Here is a 13602-nt window from a genome sequence, read left to right as displayed (position 1 = left end):
TCTTGCAATTAAAAAAAAAATGTTAATATCTTACATTTCTATCGCCTGAATGAACCAAATGACTTTTCACCGTTATGGCAAGTTCTTGATTTTTAACTGAAGTTCACTTCCAAAGGTTGGAAACTGAACACATTCTGAAGCGTAAAAGCGCTCGGGACGGCCGTTAATAACGGACATTTTAACGGCTCCCCCCTCGACCGTTACACACAGGCCGGAAACCGTTTAATTTTACTAACAATTGTGTGATAATCCATGTTTCATTCAAATTAAACCCATCTTTGCATATAAAACTTTACTAAAATATTAAAACACACTAGTAGTAGATGTAGCAGTAAACGAATGAAAGAAAAATAATTCCTGCAATACACCCACCCACCCAGAAAATAGCTATGAGTGCGCCAGTGGAGGGACCGTAAAATTAAAAACAACGCTAATGTCGCATTCATAATTCTGGTGATGAAGCATTAAAAAGACGAAAAGCTGAGAAAGGGGTTGCGGTGTCTCATTCCCCGCCTCTCCAGGCGGGGCCTGCGGGACAGAGGAGGGGTTTGGGACTGAGGGCAGACCGGCAGAGGTGGTTGCGTGGAGGCTGCGAACCGGGCACTTGGGGACGGGTACCAGAAACTCGGGCACCGGTCTTTCACCTGAGCCTGTGGGGCCTCGGCCGACCACCGTCTCCGGGATGGAAAGCGACTCGGGTAAGCTCACGGCCTTCCTAGCTTTTTTAGAAGGAAGTTCGTTACGGGGGAAAAAAAAGACCGGGATCGTCCCGCGGGTCCTGGAAAAGTTTTGAGCGGAAGTCAAACTTCCATTAAATTTCGATTAGATTTCGGTGTTTTGCTAGTTTCTGAGTAGTCTGGGCTCTCTCTCACACACACACACACGGGCAAAATCGCGCAAGAGGTTTCTAACAATACTACGACCAGTGAAAGGAATTAGGTCCTTAAATGTAGTGTTCGGTTTCAATAATAATACAGATTTCTACCCCAGCTTCAATTCACCACCGTACCAAAACAAGTCTGGACGGTGTGTAAAGCTGACGTATACAGGAAGGCATTTTTGCCAGCTGTCTGTACTACATGGGGCCACAATACAGTTTATCATGTTAAACGCACCTAAAAAAAAAAGTGTTTCCTTAGCTGTTCCTGTATTGATTATATTCTTATGTATGTTCTGATATCGAAGCGCGGAGTGTAGTTGTTTGCTGGCAGGCCACATTCTCTCAATAATTTATTACAATAAAAAAAAAGTTAAAAGCAGTTCTGGTATTGGTGGCTGTAAATGAGACCTTGTGACACAATATTTTCTTGATTATCTTTATGATTTTTTCCATAATCCCAAGAAACTGTTAGCTTTTGTTTGACAAAAACAAACGACTAAAGGATTTTCTCATTAGTTTTTACAGCAAAAGTTTGGACTTGTGACAAACACTGTCCGTTGGGGATGAATAGTGCAAATTGTATTGATTTTCTTTATGCTAGAGAACGATGAACCTGTGAACCAGGTGCAACTATTAGAAGGAAAGCTAATTAGGGTTTTACTTGAATTTGAAAATAAATATACCCATCCATTTTCAGTAACTGCTTTGTTCTTAAAGGGTCAGGGTCTCTACTACACCATCATGTGCCCTTTGAACATACAGTGCATTCAGCTTTTAAATAGGGATCCACTGGCATTAAATAGACTTTAAAATGCTTTCTTCTGTGTGCAGGTTTGGTTGCAGGATATGTGCATTGTAAATAATCATGGTGGAATTATATTTTTGCCTCTCGATGAAAGAACTGTGGATGTTGTGTAAATGTTGTATTTGCTGCAGTGAGCGCATGATTTCCTAATCTGTCTCTTCATGCCCTGTGGCAGGTTGCCCAATCAGTTTTGGTATGAGTGGCAGTGTCCACATTCAGAGATTCCCAGTATAAGACATGACAGTGAAGCTAGTGACTCAATCACAATGTGCTTGGAGAGCTATACTGTAGAACGTGTAAGGAATTGAAAGCTACAGAGATTTAGGCAACAAGCTTTCTTTAAAAATTGTCCTTGTTCCACTGTCTCCTTCAGCTCACGTAAACAGATTGAATCCATTTTTATTTATGCATGTATTTTTAATCTTAGGAGCAATGCAATAACACATAATACTTTTTCAATTCAGCAAAAAAAAAAATACATTTCAGGAATAATACTAAGGAGACTGATGTGAATACTTTTTATTACTGGAGTGGAGCTTTATTATGTAGCCAAAATTAAGTGTTATATTGTATGTACAAAACTTCAATCAAAAATGTACTTTTCATCTGTATTAGTAGTGTAAAATTAAAACAGTATTTTGTTTAATTCTATGACATTACCAGTTTGTGGTGGTGTAGGTACCATTACTGTTTATATATATATGTTACTGTGTATTTAATAAGTCAATCTTTAAATTAATTGGTTAGATTAAATATTCTAGCAGCAACCTAGAAATAAAAATAACCAAATAAAAACAAAAAAATAACCATATGTATGTTTTTTATTTATGAACATAGAGCAGATGGAATTACCTGTTGTGAGACAGGAACTTCATGTATTGTAATGAGCTGCAGGGAGGTTAAATAGGGAAATTTCTAAGCATGTGTGCACGATCAGTTAGCATGTGTTTGTTAACTGGTTCATTTCCTGTTTCACTAATCCTGCTCTTTCCTGTATCATTGTAATAATAACATAGGACTCGCAGGTGAAAGGCTGCAAACAAAATTGTTTGAGGTTCATGTTAAGAGTTTTTACAAAACTGTGTTATATAACTGAATGGCAAATGAACATCAAATGTCAGTCACCAATATAATTTGTCCCAACTACACACTGAAAACAACTCATGAATGATGTTTCTGCATTGTAACTAAATGGGAAATAATTTGATTCTTTGTACAATAAAGGTAAATGCAAGGAACACATTGCAAAGTATAAACAGCACAGGAAATTAGAAACAATTACAAGACCTAAAATGTCTTTAAATCACCAGTACTTTTTAGTTTTATTTCTGTATCCACTAGCACCTTGGTTAAAGACACTTGGGTACTTGTGTATACACCCATATGTTAATACATATATTGTGGAATAGTACATTCGTACAAATTTAAGAACAGATCATCTTCTTAATTACATGTGCTTTTCCTCAATCAACAGCTGCTGCATGTCAGTAAATGTTCAATTTACATCATTTCACTGGTTATTTTCTAAATTAACCGATGAACTGATAAATGTTCAAATTTCTATATACACCTGAAGAAGGTTCCACAGCCAAAACATGGTGTCTCTTTCAGCATGGAATAAACCTTTACCTGTTCCAGACATTGTTTTTACGTAGGTTGGCCAGCTCTTCAAATTGACATATATGTATGTAGTTAAATATATTAGTATATATATTGCCCTATCAAAGATCTTATTGTTATCTGTGACACTAAATGAAACTAACTACTGTTGTGCTATTCACCAGCAGAGTATCTCTTTGAAAAACATTGTTTATACCCCTGTTCATATTGGAAGTCTGAACTTCTCCAAATGACCTCATTGTGTCCTTGTGCCCTTTACTGCACACCATCCTGTTTATGTGTAAACTTGTCACTGTCTGGTCCGCTGTGCTTGAGCCTGTGTCTGGTCATTGCAGTGTTCAGCTCAGTGGGCGGTGGCCCAGTGTCGACTATCAATCCTCTGCTGGACCAGCTGCCCAGCTACCAGTCCCTGCTGTACCGGAGGAAGCCCTCCACAGTGGGTACTGGGCGCAGGCGGAGCAGCTCCCGCCAGCGCATGGGATCGACGTCCAGCGGCAGGTGGGCTGGCAGCACGGTGGAGAGGCCGAGAAGCCCTGACCCTCAGCGCCCCGTCCGCCAGCTGGCCCGAAGCATGGCAGAGAAACGGAGAGCCAGGTTAGCAGCCTGTCCTCGAACAGTGCCATTCCCCCCACCCCCGTGTCTTGTTAAAGGGGAACTGCAGTCCCGATGTCTCAGACCGGTGATTCAATCTCAGTACCAAAATACATTCATTGATGGTATCAAGAAATGTGACCAATTCCAAACAGGCACTCTAGGAAAGTACGGTGTAGTTGCCATCTTGTCGCAAACCGCTGTTCTTGCCAGGGGCGAGAGCGAGAGTTTGAGAGAATTGTGACGCGAAGCGGCCCTTCCTGCTCACTAGTCCCTGTAATGACTAACATGATGTACGAGGTTGTGCGGCAGTTATGGCACCGCAGAAATGTACCAATTTGATCTGCATGCAGAGTTAACAAGTAAGTAGTACTTGTCTGCAAAACCATCTTGGAGTTGAGAGCAATAGTTCTATCGGATGAAAAGAGATGTTTTCACAAGCCTGCTGGTTTACAGTGTAATCGAGCCGCAGCACATCATCTGAAGTCTTTGTGCCTCGTTCTGAATCGCAGAATATGATGCTGTGCATACCTGGAAATTAAGGCTATTTTGTGATGTATATTGGAAGTTTTTGCACATTACTGCGTACACTTTACTTTCATTGAGGTTTGAAATGTACTCATTAATGCCGATTCTGGAATATAAAAATAGTGTTGTAGTTCCCCTTTAAGTGCCCCTAATTTCTTGCTGTTTTCTGTCATATCCTTCATGGTATAATGTTTGTCATTCTCTGTTTTGGTTTTGTTGCTTTTTCTTATTAGCAACTGCCCACTTCAATAGAACTTAATTTTTAATTGATAATTGGAATTAAATTTGAGGAAACAAAATATGGAGGTATGTTCCTGTGCTGTTAGGTTGAGTACACTGTGTGACTTTTGTTTCTTTCTCTTGCCACACTACTTTTCAAACTCTTCAGACAAGTCATTTCACTATTTCTATAGTCCTGTATAGGTTGGGGCCATGGGCGTTGTGTACAATTCATTATGACCTATGCAGTCTGTGCTGAGTATGTGTTGCTATTGCAGTCTGCTTTTTGAAGTGGTGTTGAATGGTAATGTGTAACGATCAGGTTACATGAGACTTGTTTTCCTTCTATTCCATAGGAGCCGTGTTAAGTTCCTTCTCCGGAAAATTAATTAAAAATACTAACTTCTGTCTCCACCCCTGCTAGAGCCTGATCCTCACTACAAATTGTTCTGATCCATTATACTTTGCATCATCTGCTGAACAAATGCGTGAGCCTGCTTTGAGCTGGAAGGTGGCATTTGGATTCATATTTCCATAGAAACCCTGAGACACTCAATACAGGCTATATGACACCCACAGCATTGCTATTATTTGAACGGGCAATCCAGGGAGTGTTTTGGCTGCTCTTGTGAGCTTCCTCATGCAAAGACTGTGCGCTGATACCATTTGTAAGATAAGATAGATATGTAGTGGCACAGAAGGCTTAAACAAAACAAAAGGATTAATAAAACAAATAATTAGATCCAAAATACATTTTTAATTCCTGCAGCATTTATTTTGCAAAGCAAACATCTGTGTCTAAAATGCTAAAAATTGGTTTCCTTGCCCTTAGCGAACATTTGTTTGTTCTTACAAGCATTAAATCTTCAGCCTAAAGAGAGAGACCGTATCTATTGACTGTTGTCCATCCTGTAATGCAGAACAGGAGATGTTTAGACAGAACAGGGTTACATGTTCTTAAAATGATCCTGAAGAACTACTTAAATGAAAATAGCAAAAACAATTTGTAAACTTTTCCGTTTATTGATTGGTATAAATTCATCTTAAGCACGAAATGCTGTGTACCAATCTGTTGTTTTTTGTGCTGTGTGGAGATTCACTGAGGTATTTAAAGGACTGAAATGTGTGCCTGCGTTTACAAAAGCAGGATTCTGTGTGGCAGATCAGCACAGTCAAGGGTGTACAAGGGTGTCAGCGCCGGCCGAGTCCTGAGTCGCTTGCCGCTTTACTCTCCTGTGTGCTCAGGGAACAACATATTGAACAGCGCAAAGATCTGACCCAGTGGCAGCAGTGGCGCCTGAGTGTGCGGCGATCCTGGAGAAGGTTCAGAGAGGACAGCCAGGAGGTCCTGTCAGCACTGGTGCTGTGGAGAGGCGACATTCATGCCATAGAGGGTAGGAGGCTAAAGCTCTGGGATATGTTCTCATGGAACGGTTTGCTAGTATATGACTTACTGTTGCATTCCAGACTACTGTAACATGTTGAGCATAGTCCAAGTCCATAATAAGAATTAATTTATTTTCTGAACAAATGTTTATATTCCTTCTCCTGCTCAACTTTCACCAGACATTTTAATATCCAATGTAAGTTCTTGGATCTGGAGTTGAGCCGATACACTTTACAGGAATCCAAGCACACTTGTAATGATGGATATGTGTGGAATCCATATTTCTTATAGGATGTCCTGGTGGTTCTTATTTATCGTGTAAAATCTATCCCTTTGCTTTCTCCAGGAAAGTTTGGCACAGGAATCCTGTCCTATTTCTCCTTCCTGCGGTTCCTGGTCTTGCTCAACTTCATCATCTTCCTGCTCATGTTCGGCTTAATCATTCTTCCTATCATTATCGTATCCCACAGTTCAGCCAACATGACATTTGTCCAACAGTATGGTAAGCAATACTCCCCCGGGGATCCAGGGAAGCTAAGAAGACTCGCATTGCCCTGTAGTTTCATCCATCACTGGTCTTGTAGATCAAAGTCCTCTCTAAGCCAGTATTGCATACTTCATATCTGAAGCTTGTTGCCATATTTTGAGTATGTCTGCACTGACAGACATGCAATTTTAATGTAACGCTGAATATAAATTGCTTTTCTTCATGTTTCCAAGAGCCTTCGGCCTATTAAACAACCTGCTCTGCAGTGGGAGTGTTATTTCTTTCCTTTTTCTGTGTTTAATGTCCACGCAAGGATGAAGTGTTCTGTAGTGAGCCGATCTGCTCTGTCACTACAGGAAATGAGTGCACTGATTACCCCAGCAGCGTGCGTCGGGGGCTGGTGCTCTTCCATCAGTACATCATTGACCTGCTCTCAGGGACGGTGCGTATAACCCAACGGATATTCCTCGTGACCATAGGTGCACAGTTTTGTTGCCTGGCACTCTGTTTTATCCTCATGTGATCATCCTCATCATCCTCATCCTCATGAATCCTTGTTTTATAATCATGTGTAGTAAAAATAATACGAAAGGCACCAAATGAGAAATAGGGTAGGAAAAGGCCACTTTCTATAGGTCTGTGCTGGGTTATAGTCCATTCTTGTTGAGCCTCTTCCTGTCTTCTGTGGTTCAGGGTTTCCTGGAGCAGACCTACCTCTTCTATGGCTACTACAACGTGGACCTTGTGCAGTTCTCCAGGTTCACATATAACGTTCCACTGGCCTACCTGCTTGCGACCTTTGCTTACCTCTTTCTCAGCCTTGTATGGATTGTAAAAAGGTAAGTCTGCAGTCGGGTCTAGAGTTTTAAGAGTAGTTGCATTGAGAGGTGCAGGTGTCTCCTAGGACGTCTAATCCATTACGGTCACGATCTCTAGGACTATTGCCAGAGCTGGTGAAATGTTTTGTAATGGGCCCTGTTATTCAGAAATGTACAGTAGTTCTTTTCTTCTACAGGTCAGTGGCGGGTTTCAAACAGAACCTGGTTCAGGATGAGGATCGCTTCCAGAGCTTCTGTAATAAGATTTTTTCTGGCTGGGACTTCTGCATCACAGATGAGAATGCAGCAAAACTGAAGCGCAGCAGTCTTCTGTATGAACTCAGGGTGAGGCATAGCAAACATTAGATAAATACTCTAGTCTTACATGTATAATTTTAAAATCAGGGCTCAGTGTGCTGAGAAGAGTATTTTAATTTCATATTCATTTGCATGAATAAAGATGTTTTCTTAACCTTATATGAAATTTTAAGTGTTTCTCACTGGAGTGAATAGCTCTGCCTTGTGCTACATTATGATCCAGCTACAGAAGTGTTTATGTGCAACATGATCACCCTGCTCTGTGTGCAGACGGACCTGGAGGAGGAGAGAATCAAGCAGAAGATCGCAGACCGCACATTCAAGGAGAGGTGCCGCATCTACCTGATCAGGCTGGTTCTTAACCTGTTCGTTGTGACCATTTTGGCCGGCTGCTTCTACTGCATCTACAGAGCTACCATCTACTCACAGGAGAGGCAGGTGAGACACAGGTCCCACCGACTCTGTGGAAGAGCATTAGTCAACTGAGTCTTACCAACTAATCTTCACCAGGTGGACTCAAGAGTAGAACCTTAAGATTAAAACAAAACTGCCAAAATTTCACTTAAGGTCCTTTTCATTTTCTCTGTAACAGACGCTGAAGCTTCAGACAAACTTCATTCTGGACCTAATTGTAGAATACCTGCCCTCCATTGTCATCACCCTGGGCAACTTCATCACCCCACTGATGTTTGATGTCATCATCCAGTTTGAGGACTACTCCCCTGCCTTTGAGATCAGATTCACCTTGATGAGGTGAGGATCTCCGCCTGCCCCCTTCACTCCAGGCACACGGCAGGGTGCCCCAGCTTCTGTCCTATGTGGAAAGCTCAGGCACTTCAAAGGGATACAAATGAGCCGATAGTAGACATGTTTGCACTGTGTTATCCTACCAGAACACAGGCCAGCTTCTTTCCTCTGATACCAACTCATGACTAAAACTGTCATTAGAATAAACATTAGAATAAACACAAACACGACAGTTTGTGACCACAGTATGATTCCATTTGAGGTGCATGTCAAAGTTAGACTGGTCTAAAAGAATTGTTTCTGGCCTAAGAAGGGCAAACATTAAAAGAATGAGACTGATCTTAAGAGAAACAGATCAAGGTAAGTTAGGTAAGTAGTCGGTAGGAAATGGCGGGGTTGCAATTTGGAAACGTGTTCTAGTCCAGAAAAAAAATTGACTGAAATATCAGTACTGGAGAACGTGGCAACAGGACAAGAGAACAAAAAACAGAAAAAAATTATTGGAACAGACAGTATGTACCCACTTGTGCTCAGAGAAATGAGGTAGTATGTGCATTGCATATAGTCCATCCACTATGATTTTTCAAATCACTGGTAGGACAGGGGGTGTATCTACTGACTGGAAAGTTGTAAATAAATCAGCTGGGCCGAGTGGACTCCGCTTGTTTGTAACCTTTCACATGTTTTATTAATGAAAGACATAGCAACAAACAGCCAGCATGTGTTTGACATCATAACATTTCCTTAAATGAAGAGTTTTCTGCCTCCTAGGCATGAGAAGAACTATAAAGGAGAAGTAATGTGTATAAGCTTAGTACCTCTAATACCTCCCCCTTCAAACTTGGTCTTTTTGTGTCCTCTTCCTCTCTTTTGCAGGTGTGTATTCATGCGGCTGGCCAGTATCGGGGTGTTGCTGTTCTCCCTGTGGTCTCAGATCACGCACTGTGAGACAGATGACACAGTGCCCTGTCCCTGTGGCTACAACCACCAGCTGTATCCAGTGAGTACCAAGGGCGCTCTCCTTTGTCATTGCAGCTCTGTTTCTGGACTCCTGGTCACCCCCTGTCTTATCAGAGATATGTAGAAAGATGACAGTTCAAAGCTAAACTTTTGACTTTGAACAACCTAACAAGGGCTGAATCTATGTATTTCCCTTTTAGTGTAAAGAGTTTCCTGAATAACTCTGGTGAGCCCTCTCTCTCTCTTTCTTCTCTCCGTCCCGGGACCATAGTGCTGGGAGTCCCGTGTGGGCCAAGAGATGTACAAGCTCATGATCTTCGACTTCATCATCATTAGTGCGGTCACTGTGTTTGTGGAGTTTCCCCGGAAGTAAGTTGCAGTGGACATTTAATTGATCACTCCTAGCTTGGCTTCAGCCATGAAAATCTCCCTGATGTGGACGTACGGTACAAGAAGAGAGAATGAACTGACAGTGAGCGACGAATGGCTGTTTTGCATCATAACTGTGCGGCTTTTGTTCTCCATTTGCACGCATTGTGTTTCTGCACCAGTGATGGCCATCTTAACGTTGATCTACAGTGCTGAACTCCCGTCTTTTTCTTTCCTCTCCCAGGCTGATCGTGACTCACTGTGACTGCGGGCTGGCAAAGTGGTGGGGCCAGCAGGAGTTTGCCATCCCGCAAAACGTTCTGGAGATCGTGTACGGCCAGACCATATGCTGGATCGGCACCTTCTACTCCCCCCTTCTCCCAGCTATCAGCACCATCAAATACTTCATCATCTTCTATATCAAGAAGGTACAGCCCCACGTTTCTCAGTGATCGGGGCTAAAAGCCCAAGCCTTTCTCTCTTTCTTCTTGGATTGAGAGCCTGAACTGTTCCATCAGTACAGAAAACTGGGAGAACAGATTTGATTTCAGTCTTTCTCTTTTTGACATATTTATAAAACTGTACCTGTTCCATTCAGAGGTTTGATTTCACTGTAACTGAGAAAACAAGTGTTGCAAGACAGTACATAGCGCTTCTATACTGAGAACAGGCGATTCCTCAGGGCTTGGCTTAACCGCTCTGCTCGGCTTGTTCACTGGCATCGGTGCAGTAGAAACGACTGTCCTGGACCCGTGCAGCCCTGTGGAATTACACATGTGCTCTTATGTGTAGGTCACTCTGATGAAGAATTGCCGCCCAGCCACTCGCCCCTTCCGGGCCTCGAGCTCCAACTTCTTCTTCCTGGCGGTGCTGCTGATTGGCCTGGCACTGGCCTGTGTGCCCGTGGGTGTGAGCATTGCACAGTGAGTACTGCCACAGATTGCCCTGTTGCGCAGATTTCCTACAGCTGAAACCGGAGGTACTCGTGGTGCCACGGTGGGACCTGTGCAAGGCTTTGGACTGCTCAGACTGACACTGCAGTGTTCTGGGGGTGTTCCAAAGGAGCCTGGAAGCCACCTTTTTTCCTACCGTGGCGTTTCCTGATTAAACTCTAATGAGTTGTAACTGTCCATTATCTGTGTTGCAGGATCGTGTACCTCATTTTAAAAGAATTTTATTAGGGATTTAAGATATAAAATTACTTTATTTACGCCTCTGTCTGTCTTCCACCTGCGTCTTTGTGCACACTCAGGATCAGCAGCTCAAAGGCGTGCGGACCCTTCGTCAATTACACTACTTCCTGGCAGGTGTTGCCACGGGTGGTGTCTGAGCTGCCCACTGGTTTGAGTGAATTCCTGTACGCGATCTCCTCGGAGGCCTTCGCCGTCTCCTTCTTTGTAGTCACTTGGTGAGTGGAGTCCAGAACAGCCCAGCTCAGATTGACATGGACGTGCTTGCCAGCTGGGGAGGCCAGAAGCTCTGCTGGTTGGGTGTTTCCAGTAGGGGATGGGAGGGTTGTTGAGAAGAATCGTTTTAGTTAATGTGATTACGATGGTAAGATTTTGGTGCTGACTGATTACATTTTATAAGTTGTTTTGTTCTGAATGAGCCAAGCACCCAGCGGACAAGTTCTTTGTTTCCGATGAAATACGAGTGTGGCATGCCTGACTCAGTAGATGAAGAGCAGGATTATGAACCAGAAAATAAAAGAGGCCAGTATGTTTCTGTGCTTCCGGCCATAGAAGATTCTTAAGACATCTGTTGGTTTTTGTGTGTTGCTTGCAGCCTGGCCATGTTCTACTTCATTGCCCTGGCTGGAGCTCACAGGCGAGTAGTGAATCAGCTGAGAGAGCAGCTGGCAATGGTGAGTACAGCCTCCCTGGGGTCCCCTGTCACTGCCACAGCAATGGCACAGAAGGGATCTAGAAGATTTAGATATTGTAATACTGATGTACGTAGACACCACTCTTATGTGTGGTGTCTATGTACATGAATAGAATTATTTTAATAAATACATATTTAGTGTTTTCCATAAAACATTAATCCCAGTGCCTTACTCTTATTTATTGTGATGGTAACTATCAATGTATGTAATTTGTTCATCCTTGTGTTTCCCAGGAGGGGCGAGACAAGCGGTTCCTGATCCAGAAGCTATGCCAGGCCCAGAAGAGGTTGGCAAGCAGACAGCCCAGAGGAGCCCCACTCAGTTCAGGTTCCAGTGTGGCTCAGTATCAGTACAGCTCCCAGAACAGAAACAACTCGGGAGTGCTCCTGGAGCAGCCTCCGGCCACTTCTGCCACGCACGCCTGAGGCTGGAACACACACACAGACTGGTACAGTGTAGGCAGGGGAGGCCTGGAGCTCAGCATAGCCGTGGGCACAAGCCCCTTAAAGAGAATCACGGTTAATACATGGAGTACGAAAATATCCCCTAATGTCACTCGACAGATTGATTTTCCTGTTGGTTGGATCACGAGTGATGGTTTTTTTTTACATTTGGTTCGTATTCAGAATCATTTAATTAAGAAAAAGTTAGTTGCTGCTTATCCTATTCAGGTATTATAAAGTCGACATCTCAGGAGTATGAGTGGGGCTCACCTTAGTGCAGTAACTGGAAATTGTGACTGTAGTAGCAGTTCTCTTTACTAGTTATTACAGTGGATTACAAAGGAGGTTCTAATGTCCACAGCTGGACAAATGGCTCCTCTATCGCTTCTCTGAAAGGGTATTAAAGTCAAATTTAGCCAGCCTGGTCTTCTTAACCAAACAGAACCGGCCAACTTAACTTTGCTAACTCCTCCTGCCTTCCTGCCTCGCTCACAATGGAAATTATAAACAGAACTGACACTGTGCCCAGCCTGGATGCCTGTTACTTCCAGCTATGGTTGCAGATTTCTTCAGAAAATGTTTTTCATTCCTTGTTAAATAGTTTTAACAGTTTTGTTACTTTGTAACTAGTCTGTGGATAACATTTGTTTGTTTTATTTTGTTTTCGTTGAACCACTGTTAAAACTGAATTGTCCCTTTTAACTGCTGCCTTCCATGAAGGACACATTTAACTTGACATTAACCTTAAATGTTTCAGCTATGCTGGACCAATGCAACGCTACAACTTAGAGCCAGTTCCTCTTAAGAGCAGGCCCTTGCAGTGTTCACTAAAATGACCATAGGGCTATCCTGACCACAGGCATGTAGCAAACTGGGAAGATATTGGATAACATGTACCAGAGTGCTCATCAGAAGCGTTGCTTTCAACCACAACAGTGATTAAAAACAGAACATAAGTGTGTTATAAAAAGAAAGTTTGTTTCCTAGATGCTTGTATTCAAATCCTTTCTTCTCTTCTGTCACCACAGGAAGTACTATAGACGTTGCTGGGTGTGTTTCTTAGGTTGGTGAGCTACTATCAGCATGAGAAGCAGCCTCTTTGCTCTTACCTTCATTAGGTTCTCATTAGGTTCTCATGTTGGCTTGAGATCTATCACTGGTTAAAGATTCAGTATTTCCAAACTCAGGTTGTGTATTCCTCCTTCTCAGGATAGCCTTTATTTCTTCTTTTTTGCTAGATCTCAGATATTTCCAGTAATAAGCACATACACTGTCACACAAAGCTCAGTCAAAAGGGATGTATTTTGGAGACATTACGGACCTAAGTAATATTTTTATACTTACTGTATGCAATATATAGCTATTTATTAAAAGGCTACTCGTGATTTTCTTGAATAACCACCAAAGCTTGCATGTATAGTAACAGTCATTTTGTAGAAGGCAATAACTGGTAATGGGGAATATTTTAACAACATTGGATTTGTGTTCACTGCAATATATTTAAATAAATATTTTCTAATAATTTAGAAACACTTGAGATTTTGT

The 13602-nt window shown here is 42.4% G+C and overlaps 1 protein-coding gene across 1 annotated transcript; it reads left to right on the top strand.

The window, feature by feature from the left end:
- The first annotated feature begins 549 nt into the window (after nucleotides 1-549).
- tmc7 (transmembrane channel like 7) lies at nucleotides 550-13587 on the top strand. Its single transcript, XM_088936462.1, has 16 exons — nucleotides 550-698; nucleotides 3641-3899; nucleotides 5889-6037; nucleotides 6377-6532; nucleotides 6874-6959; nucleotides 7211-7356; nucleotides 7533-7680; nucleotides 7924-8091; nucleotides 8246-8406; nucleotides 9277-9400; nucleotides 9632-9729; nucleotides 9974-10157; nucleotides 10522-10652; nucleotides 10982-11137; nucleotides 11515-11593; nucleotides 11848-13587. The coding sequence occupies exons 1-16, from the start codon at nucleotides 683-685 to the stop codon at nucleotides 12037-12039; spliced, it is 2253 nt and encodes a 750-aa protein (XP_088792588.1). The 5' UTR covers nucleotides 550-682; the 3' UTR covers nucleotides 12040-13587.
- The last annotated feature ends 15 nt before the right edge of the window (nucleotides 13588-13602 follow it).

Source organism: Atractosteus spatula, chromosome 18 (genome assembly GCF_055471065.1).
Source record: "Atractosteus spatula isolate fAtrSpa1 chromosome 18, fAtrSpa1.hap1, whole genome shotgun sequence".
Lineage (NCBI taxonomy): Eukaryota > Metazoa > Chordata > Actinopteri > Semionotiformes > Lepisosteidae > Atractosteus > Atractosteus spatula.
Note: the sequence above shows the minus strand (reverse complement) of the source record. Positions and strands in the feature narration are given on the sequence as shown.